Raw genomic sequence first — 10,340 nt, 5'->3', positions numbered from 1 at the left:
GGAGTTTCCCTTCCTTAAAACCAAATGCCCACCGGATACAAAAACTATTTTTTTGTTCCCAGAAACACATTTGGAATATAAACAAGAAACAAACAAAATTCAGAAACACTTCTCTTTTTCTTTCTTTAATCTTTGGTAGGTGGCGCCTCGCCATGGCCATGCAGCCGTCGAGGGTCGGCGGACGCCGTTAAGGGCCGTGACCTCGCTGGAGCGTCTCCGGCCCCCGGCGAGGCCAAGCTCGCGCCGGGGCTGGCGAGCTCGATCTTGCCCAGATCCGGCGAGGCCGAGCTCGCCCAGCGGTCGGGGGAAGCGGCTGCAAGTGAACGGCGGCGGGCTCCAACTTAGGGCAGCGACGGAATTGGGGCCGGGTCACGGGGTCGCCGGGCGGCTGCGGTGTGGGGCTCGGCCGTGGGGTCTCGAGCAGCGGACGTCGAGGAGCGGAGCGGCGAGGACGGTCGGTCAAGTCGTGGGTCGGCGCGGGGTTGACGATCGAGCAGATCTCGAAGTCGTGGGTCACAGCGCGATGAGATTTGATGCGGCGGTGGCGAACGGAGGCTCGAGACCTGCAGATGCGTCGCTCGGGTGTGAGGTGGAGGGGCGGTCTTTGGGCCTTCGGCGTCGTTGGGTCGTCGGCGGAGGCTTTGGGTGGAGGTTTGGTGTCGCGAGGGGAGAACACGGAGCGGCGGGCGGCGGATTTGGGGACGCAGAGGTTGGTGACGTCGTCGGGCGCGGGTTCGGCGTCGCGGTGTGCGGGGTGCGGTGGCTACTCCGACGAACGGTCGGTACGGTGGCGGCGAGGAAGCGTTGAGCGCGGTTGCCGATGCGGTGGAGGGAGACAACGGTGTGGCTTTGGGTCACCGTCGGCTCGGCCGCCGGCGCGGGCGTGCTTTGGGGCACGGTCGTGCGAGGAGACGTCGGGGAGGAAGAGCGACCGGCCAAAAGAAGAAAAAAAGAAAAAAGGAAAAGAAAAAAAAGAAAAAAAGGAAAAATAAATAAGAAAATAAGAAAAATAAGAAAGAAAATAGAAAAATTAAAATTAAAATATGAAAAAATTAAAAGAAATAAAAAATTATACAGATTTAACAAACGTATTTCTGTTCATTTTTATTCCCTAATAAGTTTACTAAATGCGTTTTTTGTTAAAAAATTGTTCTCCAGAACAAACACTTTTTTCTATTTCTTTTTTGAAACAATTTTTAAAACGAAATGTTACCAAACGCGCCCTTAGTCTGTAACTTCTTATATGGATCATCAAAATTGTGCTATAGAATTGCCCCTGAAATGTCATGTTGCTTTTACACATCAATAGATTTTTACAATCAATCCTAACAGTACTCTTCTAGATGTTTATAGCTATAAGTACTGGTATACTCGTTTTGCTTTGTTTCTTTTTCCCCCTTTTCCCGAATTCTGAGATGAGAATCGGACCTGGGACCTGGCACTCACACATCAAGAGAGATGCCCAGTAGCCAGTAGCCAAAGGCGTAATGGTTCAAAAGTAGTCTTAAATTGCTGTCACTCAGACGAAGGGATTCTTTTGACCGATGATTGTCCTATCTTTTTATTAACAGTTATACAGACACTAGGGCAAAAGTAACAATAAGTCTGCTATTCTTTACAGATCTTCCGAACGTGTAGCAGGTTGATTCAGTTCAATATCCTAGAGAGACAAATCCATAAACATATTGCGACTAGTATTTGAAAATAACCCAAGGTAATCATTCATGTTTTACAGCAAAGAATAAACTTATAAATGGAACGTTCAATGACCATGAGGCCGTAATCCAGAAAATCCTGATGCAATGTCTCCGTCATACTATTACACGCCCAAAATTCTATTTCTTTGGCGTTAAGTCATACTATTACACGCTCAAAAGTCTATTTATTTGACTACAAAACTTTCCGATGTGAAGTCTCTATCATAATATCACACACCCAATAGTCCATTTCTTTGATTCCTTTATATCCATCGAAGATTCATTCTTGTCTCCTTCAATTCTGGCAATTCTTATTCATGAAAAATAGAGAGACATGGTGAGAGAGAGTCTAGAAGAGGATGGGCTCTCAGCAGGCTCTCTGCTTCTCAAAGAAGTCTCAAATTGGGCTCTCAATTTTCTGCTGTATTATTGGTATGCAGTTATTCAAGATAGTGCCAGAGACCAAGGGGCGAGCATTAGAAGAACTGCAAGCATCACTTGCTAATTTTCTTCAATGATTTGGTATGAGCCAAACACAGGCAGCACTGACAGCAAGACTGACAGAGAGAAGTTCCATTGTAGTACATGTCATTAATGTCGGTAAATTACGCAGACCAAATTGTATATCGTAAATCTCAATTTTAATTCTATTTGAATAACTGCATACCAATAATACAGCAAAAAATTGGCAGACATTAGTACAAGTCGAATGAAAGTGGTAATTTTCGATTAACTAGATATTAGTAAATTTATTTTTTTGTTGGTAACTTACTGATACATTATTAGGTAAACAGTTACACTAGCCACCTCATTTTTACCAATGCTTTTATAAGTTACCGTCGTAAATATATATTTTTTTATTGACCATGGACAATCAGTCTGTATCTTCTTATATGGATCATCAAAATTGTGCCATAGAATTGGCCCTGAAATGTCATGTTGCTTTTACACGTTAATAGATTTTTACAATCAATCCCAACAGTAGTTCTCTTCTAGATGTTTAGAGCTATAAGTACTGATATACTCATTTTGCCTTGTTTCTTTTTCTCCCTTTTCCCGAATTCTGAGATGAGATTCGAACTTGCGACCTGGCTCTCACACATCAAGAGAGATGCCCAGTAGCCAGTAGCTGAAGGCGTAGTGGTTCAAAAGTAGTCTTAAATTGCTACTCAGACGAAGGGATTGTTTTGACTGATGATTGTCCTATCTTTTTATTAACAGTATACACACACTAGGACAATAGTAACGATGAATCTGCTATTCTCTACAATGTTCTGAACATGTAGCAGGTTGATTCAGTTCAATATCCTAGAGAGACAAATCCATAAACATATTGCGACTAGTATTTGGAAATAATCCAAAGCAATCATTCATGTTTTTCAGCAAAGAACAAAATTATAAATGGAACATTCAATAACCATGAGGCCTTAAGCCAGAAAATTCCTGATGCATAATCTCCGTCAAACTATTGCACGCCCAGTAGTCTATTTCTTTGGCTTTAAGTCATACCGTTACAGGCTCAAAAGTCCATTTATTTGACTACAAAAATTTCTGGTGCGAAGTCTCTATCATAATATCGCATGCCCAATTTCCTTGATTCCTTAAAATCCATGAAGATTCATTCTTGTCTCCTTCAATTCTGGCAATTCTTATTCATGAAAAAATAGAGAGACATGGTGAGGGACAGTCTAGAAGAGGATGGGCTCTCAACAGGCTCTGCGCTTCTCAAAGAAGTCTCAAATTGTGGCAGTCACGGCGACTCTATGTCTTCCAGTGATTCTTCTGTTACGGCTCTTCTCGGATTTAGCACACTGGTCGCTGTTTGCGGGTCTTTTGTGACAGGATGCGCTGTGAGTGTGCTGCACCAACCATGCAATGCATTCCAATAGCAATTTATGAGCCATCACTTGTCTTTATGAAGTCTTTGTTTTCTCTGTTATGTTTCATCTGTTCAACGTCGCAAAGATGCTTTCTGTTGGACTACAGTAAAAGTACAGGTCATATTAATAGGTTATTTCCAATTCATGAATATCTCTTGGCAAGAAGATAAATACAACTTGTTTAGCTTGTTCTTCATCATATGGCCTATCCCCAGAAAAAAGAAAACCATTTACAGTTATATTAATTGGGAATTTGGTGCTCTTGCAATAATCTGTTCGCATGGGATTGGGACTATTTCAACTACTGGGGAAGTTTCAGGAAAAAAGGGAACAAGGAAAATAAAGCATGAAACTAGGAGCCGTTGTTTGGGCTGCCTCTCCATTTGACTCCACAATCTTTCTAACCATGAGGCCATAAGCCAGAAAATTCCTGATGCAATTTCTCCGTCATATTATTACACGCCCAGAAGTCTATTTCTTTGGCGTTAAGTCATACTATTACACGCTCAAAAGTCTATTTATTTGACTACGAAACTTTCCGATGTGAAGTCTCTATCATAATATCACACACCCAATAGTCCATTTCTTTGATTCCTTTATATCCATCCAAAATTCATTCTTGTCTCCTTCAATTCTGGCAATTCTTATTCATGAAAAAATAGAGAGACATGGTGAGAGAGAGTCAAGAAGAGGATGGGCTCTCAACAGGCTCTCTGCTTCTCAAAGAAGTCTCAAATTGTGGCAGTCACAGCGACTCTGTATCTTCCAGTGATTCTTCTGTTACCGTTCTTCTCGTATTTAGCACACTGGTCGCTGTTTGCGGGTCTTTTGTGACAGGATGCGCTGTGAGTGTGCTGCACCAACCATGCAATGCATTCCAATAGCAATTTATGAGCCAGCACTTGTCTTTATGAAGTCTTTGTTTTCTCTGTTATGTTTCATCTGTTCAACGTCACAGAGATGCTTTCTGTTGGACTAGTACAGGTCATATTGATAGGTTCTTTCCAATTCACGAATATCTCTTGGGAAGAAGATAAATACAACTTGTTTAGCTTGTTCTTCATCATATGGCCTATCCCCGGAAAAAGAAAATCATTCACAGTTATATTAATTTGGAATTTGGTGCTCTTGAAATAACCTGCTCGCATGGGATTGGGACTATTACAACTATTGGGGAAGTATCAGGAAAAAAGGGAACAAGGAGAAGAAAGCATGAAATTAGGAGCTGTTGTTTGGGCTGCCTCTCCATTTGACTCCACAATCTCTCTGACCATATTTTGCTGCCTCAATTTAGGCTGTATTTCCTTGCAAGGTTACTCGCAGTCACCAAGGCACCTTGACAATGGCAAGCAATTACTGTGCAGGTGGGTTATTCATCACCAGCTATGTCAGGTATAATGGAGGATCTGGGACTTTCGGTAGCAGCAGTAAGTCTACTTTCCTCCTCATGAATGAAGAATCTGTCGGGTTGGATGTACGTAGCTTATTGCCGAAATGAGATCAGGATGGCATGGTTGCTGCAGAGTTTTACTTGAGTTAACTATCATCTATATTCTAATCTTCTAATTGTTATCCGATTTTTTTTTTTTTTTATATTTTGTTCCTGAACATACCTTATAACGTTGATCCTGTATCTTAATCGATAAGCTTTAAAAGCATATCTTGTACTGAGGACCGTTGAGGGATAAGTGCAGTCGGTGTCAGTTCAGGTTCTCTGTACAAATCTTTTCCCTATCTTCCTCATGCTGCAGTATTCACTTTTTGGTTCGATGCTGACAATTGGAGGACTAGTCGCAGCGTTGCTAAATGGAACCATGACAGATGTGATTGGTCGAAAGCGTGTAAGTATTCCGTGAGCTATTAACTTTCTAAAATATCACAATTGCACTGGAGCAAGAAAATTATTATTGTTGTATCTTGTGATGCAGACAATGTGGCTTTCTCAAGTACTTTGCGCAGCTGGATGGCTTTCTATAGCACTCACCAAGGTTCCTCGCTTTATCTTGCCTCTCCAAATCCTCCTCATAGGTGTCCAAACACGTGTATTGTATTTCACTTATAGCAAATGGAATAGGAAATGCCTTAAAGAGAATTTACTGGTAACTTCCCGAGTTCGGTGTGGTCAGGGAAGAGAATGATTTCTGTGTCTGTTGTTCAGTTACATGATTGTGTTCTCGTATGTTATAGAAGTATGTCTATTTGGTTAGTGATAGGAAAAATTTGAAGTTTCTTGATGCCCCTTTCGCGGGTGCAATTTTTTTAAAACATACTTGCATAAATACTCCAAATAAGAAAGTGCAGATCAAGGCCAACGCCCAGTCTGAGTCACCAAGGATAAAGCTCTGTGCTTATCCAATACAACTTGAGTTTCTAATTCAGAAGGAATACAGTTGAAGGTAAATGTACTGTAGGATGCCGTCCATCCCATCTATGCTAGCATGTCCGCACAACGATTTGCTTCTCTGAATGCGTGCTTAATTCTCACCAGCTGCATATTCAGCTAAAACGTGCCCGCATTCATTCAAAATTGACTTCAAGTTAGGGATGTCAACACTAGTATTTTGCGAAGCATGTTTCGCGTTACTGGCTTCAGATTCAATCTCTAGACATGTCACATCTATTCCTAAGCAACAAGTACAGCCCTTCACCGATTTCCATTCATCATCCCTTGTTATGCCACCAATTTCAGCAACTCCTGTACACTCCACCGCTCCATCAGAATTCAATTTGAACCAGTCAGCTCGTGGAATTTCCCATTTCGATCCTGGTCCGGACTTCTTTCATGGAACTGAGAAGGAGATGAAGAATCATATGCTTCCAGAAGAAATCATAGAATTTCTTGGGAATCCGAGAAGACCCATTCTTTCTTTTTTTCTCTAAAAGATGGTCAGAACTTCATTTGCATTCAAATTCCACCGAGAGGCCCGTTAGAGATCAGATATTGTTAAAGGAAAAACAAGATGTTTCTTTTGTCCCTTCTAGGCAATTGGAAAATACAGAAATTGTTAACATATTTAAGATAATTATATATTTACAAAATACTGTCTCAGTTTATCTTATTTCATCAAATCCTGGATGTGATATGGTTCTGAAAGATGAACTGAATATGGACAGTTCCCATAAGATTTCATTCATGAACAAAAATATGAACTTTTCATTTGTTTCATTTGTTTTATGACTGGAGCAAGTGGGGATACACATTACACCACCATTTTAAATCACGAGAACTTTCAAGAAATGAAAGATTTATTCACTCTATCAATATTGGATCTAGTGTATCATGAGGGATTCGCCTTTTCTGCAGCAGATGTGCCCCGCTTTAACTAAACAAAATAGGCCAAGTGAGTTAGTTTAGAATTATGATTGAAAGCAACAGCATTCCCATATATCCAAAGACTTCAGAATACAATTAAGAAAACAGTACTCTAAGAGATACTAGGCCTATTGTACCAAATTTTAGTTCTTATATCTGTAATCCAATCTCTTAAGAACTTATTGTAGTTCCCAACCATAGAAAGAGGTCATTCCAATTTCATCCCATAATTTCTGAGTGAAAGGACAATCTCTTAGCAAATAAAATATTGTCTCCACCTTGAGTAACACATAAGGGACACACATCTTGCACATTCCTGCCTTTCTGAGCAAGCAGATGCCTTGTGGCAATACTGTTATGAAGAACCAACCAAATAAAAAATTTGATGCTTTGGGGTTACATCAGATTTCAGCGCCCAAATACAGTTCTCTCATTGCCGTCTCTTGGGTCTAAATTCATCGCGATCTGGTAGGCAGAATGCAGGCAGCACTCGCCAGGGTCGGAGAAGTTCCATCAGAATTTGACCGGCTGCGACATTTTTCACCATCACTTAATTGTACGCTACATGTCGCCTTGCAGAATGTTTGGTGGCTGGATGCTGGAAGAGCATTAGTAGGATTTGGCGTTGGGGTCACAAGCTATGTGGTAATGCACACTTTGGACTTCCTGGTACACTTATGTGAACCTAGATGATCATCACCTCTCTTTTGCCAATCAGGTACCTGTATACATTGCGGAAATAACACCTAAAAATGTTCGGGGAGCATTTACTTCATTCAGTCAAGTAAGAATAAACTCGGACCATTATTTTCTTGCTTTATACTGCCAATACATCACCTTTTAGCCTATTTTTCTTGAGATGCAGTGCGTGAGCGCCTGTGGCTTTTCATTGGCATACTTTGTTGGAACTATTGTTTCCTGGCGCACCTTGGCTCTGATCGGTAGTGTCTGAGATTCTCTATTAACAATTGTTCCCGATAAAAAAAATTGAGAAAATAAAAGAAAAAGGTCGCCTTTTGTATTTCGTTTTTCAGGTGGAATTCCTTGTGTGATACAAATTTTCAGTTTATACTTCATACCAGAGTCTCCTAGATGGTTGGTGAGTTCCTTCAGGGTTTTGCGCTAGTTTTGTACAAGTGGCAATCTGATACGTGAGGAAATCAAATTTAAAGTTGTACCGCAATGCTTTCAAGAGCTACGTATTATGTGAATGAATTTACAGGTAAAAGTGGGTCGAGAACAGGAGTTTGAAGCTGCCTTACAGAGACTCAGAGGCAAAAGCGCTGATATTTCCCAGGAAGCAGCTGACATCTTGGTAAATTCTCAATCCCTTCAGTCCTCTAGGGAACAGCTGATATTTTCCCTCAGGGAAAGATGAGTTCTGGCGCCTCATATTCTCAACTTCTATGAATCTCACAGGTCTACACAGAAACTTTTGAAAGGCAATCTCACTCAAGATTTCTAGATGTGTTTCAAAAAAGATATGCTCGTTCACTCACAGTGAGCTCTCCTTCAACTACATACAAAAATTTATTCACACATCTATATGCAATGCTGTCTAGTGAGGACTTACATTTTCCAATCTTTTCAAAGCTTAGATTGGACTTGGACTGATGATGCTTCAACAGTTTGGTGGAGCCGGTGCTTTCTCGTACTATGCAAGCTCCATTTTTGAATCAGCTGGTAAAGGCTTCTCTACTACTTCAGGAAGTGTGAAGAGATAACCACAACAAACTTTTGTCCATGACAGATTTTTCAAGTAGCATTGGCACCAGGAGCGTGGCTATCGTCGTGGTCAGCTGTTTTTCTGTCTTTGCAAGAATTTCCTAGATACTCGACTATGAAATATTATCGTGAAATATGAATTCCCCAGGTTGCTTTTACAAATAGTTTGACATGTTTTGTAGATTCCAGCATTTGCAATTACTGTAATCTTGACTGATAAAGCTGGACGACGACCACTTTTGATGGTCAGGAAAAGAACTCACTCTTTTTTTGGGTTGGAAAAGGAATCAATCACCTCAAAGTTGAAATTGAGCTTGATCTCGATTTGCAGGTTTCTACTGCTGGAATGTGCTTGAGCTGTTTAATAGTAGGATTGTCATTTTACATGCAGGTAAATCTGCTACTACTAGCCTTAAGGTTCTTGATGACTTTGACTCGCTTTTTGTTCTTTCACTTTGTTGTCCCTTCTCTACAGGATCTGCACATTTGCAAGGATGCCACTCCAATTTTGGTTTTCCTGGCTGTATTGGTAAATCATCACACCAAAGCTTAGTGAATCCTAGTCTATAACTGTGTGGTGAGTTTTGCTGAAGTTGCTGATCGACCAATAATGCAACCAGGCATATTTTGTATTTCTCTCAGTTGGCATGTCGGGACTGCCATGGGTTCTAATGTCTGAGGTGTGATTTCTAAATTTTTTAATTGAATTTTATGATGATTAATACTAAAAGCAATAGACCATTGATTGCTTTTTATTCCACATTATGAAGATATTCCCAGTAAATGTAAGAGGGAGAGCAGGAAGCATTGTGTCGTTCGCCCACTGGTCCTGTTCCTGGATCATGAGCTACACTTTCAACTTCATGTTCGAATGGAGTGCGGCCGGTCTGCTCTCTGTCTCTGTTGACTTCGTTTATGTAGTATGATACTGAGAATTTGGAGCATAAGCGCATGTGACTGCACCTTGATAAATTAGATGCATTATCTGATTGTCGTTTTGCATCTGGACTTTGCTTTTGGCAGGAACATTTTTCATATTCACGGGCATTTGCGGTTTAGCGATCCTGTTTACTGCGAAGTTAGTGCCAGAGACCAAAGGGCAAACACTGGAAGAAGTGCAAGCATCGCTTGTTCATGTTTCTGCAGTGAGTTAAAGTAATGCGATCTCCTGTAAGTCTTAACAACATTGCAATTATGCCTATTGGGATGTCAAAAGACTTCTGTAGTATCAATATTTTGTTCCTGATTGCAAACTGTGAAATGCCAACAAGTAAAAGGAAGAGCAAAAGCATTGTGATCTCCTTTTTCTTTTGCTGAGTGATTGATTTTACCGAGCTACTACTAGTCAAGCTTTTATTTCTATTTAACTGTCGGATAGTGTCCGGGCCAGGTTTCGCCGACCTGGACAAATCCATCTTCCCTGGCGAATCTAATCACATACTCGGTCACGTCCCCTTATGTATTCTGGATATTACGCATGAAGTATGCTCCCAAAGTTAACCTCGTATGAAATCTTCCTCTGGAGCTCTGCAGACCAAAGTCGCATAAAGTCGCTGTAAAACCCCAGTCCGTAGACTCCGTTCTATGGTTCGAGGACGGAGAAATGACACCCATTCATAAAAGGATGAAGCTCTAAAACAATTCAACTTAATAGAACAATAGTTTTTTAATATAAATCTTATTGCAAAATTATAATCAATATCATGAATATCTAAAAGGCAAAAT

At 40.8% G+C, this 10,340-nt stretch overlaps 1 protein-coding gene across 7 annotated transcripts; it reads left to right on the top strand.

Moving 5' to 3' along the window:
• The first annotated feature begins 1,973 nt into the window (after positions 1-1,973).
• Positions 1,974-9,927, top strand: LOC120286261 (sugar transporter ERD6-like 10). Of its 7 annotated transcripts, none has more exons than XM_039306588.1 (18): positions 1,974-2,848; positions 4,942-5,004; positions 5,329-5,418; positions 5,506-5,565; positions 7,470-7,535; positions 7,609-7,674; positions 7,735-7,831; positions 7,925-7,989; positions 8,113-8,205; positions 8,310-8,390; positions 8,489-8,573; positions 8,641-8,684; positions 8,798-8,860; positions 8,947-9,006; positions 9,091-9,144; positions 9,236-9,295; positions 9,386-9,500; positions 9,639-9,927. In XM_039306588.1, exons 2-18 carry the CDS (start codon positions 4,963-4,965, stop codon positions 9,767-9,769), a joined length of 1,272 nt encoding a protein of 423 aa, XP_039162522.1. In that variant the 5' UTR covers positions 1,974-2,848; positions 4,942-4,962; the 3' UTR covers positions 9,770-9,927. The 7 variants fall into 7 exon arrangements, 6 of the variants coding, with proteins under 6 accessions (XP_039162522.1, XP_039162520.1, XP_039162518.1 ...); XM_039306586.1 differs by lacking the exon at positions 1,974-2,848 and adding an exon at positions 3,355-3,547 and having other exon boundaries at positions 7,756-7,831; XM_039306584.1 differs by lacking the exon at positions 1,974-2,848 and adding an exon at positions 3,355-3,547.
• Positions 9,928-10,340: the final 413 nt, after the last annotated feature.

This window comes from Eucalyptus grandis, chromosome 2 (assembly GCF_016545825.1).
Source record: "Eucalyptus grandis isolate ANBG69807.140 chromosome 2, ASM1654582v1, whole genome shotgun sequence".
Lineage (NCBI taxonomy): Eukaryota > Viridiplantae > Streptophyta > Magnoliopsida > Myrtales > Myrtaceae > Eucalyptus > Eucalyptus grandis.
The sequence above is the reverse complement of the archived record's forward strand: the minus strand, read 5'-3'. Positions and strand labels throughout refer to the sequence as shown.

Excerpts from the sequence above, each read along its gene's own strand:
- LOC120286261 (XM_039306584.1), top strand. The coding sequence starts at position 3,371 with ATGGTGAGGGACAGTCTAGAAGAGGATGGGCTCTCAACAGGCTCTGCG. Across the intron at positions 3,548-4,941 it reads CTTTTGTGACAGGATGCGCT|GTGGGTTATTCATCACCAGC; the intron begins GTGAGTGTGCTG and ends ATTACTGTGCAG. Across the intron at positions 7,536-7,608 it reads TTGGGGTCACAAGCTATGTG|GTACCTGTATACATTGCGGA; the intron begins GTAATGCACACT and ends TTTGCCAATCAG.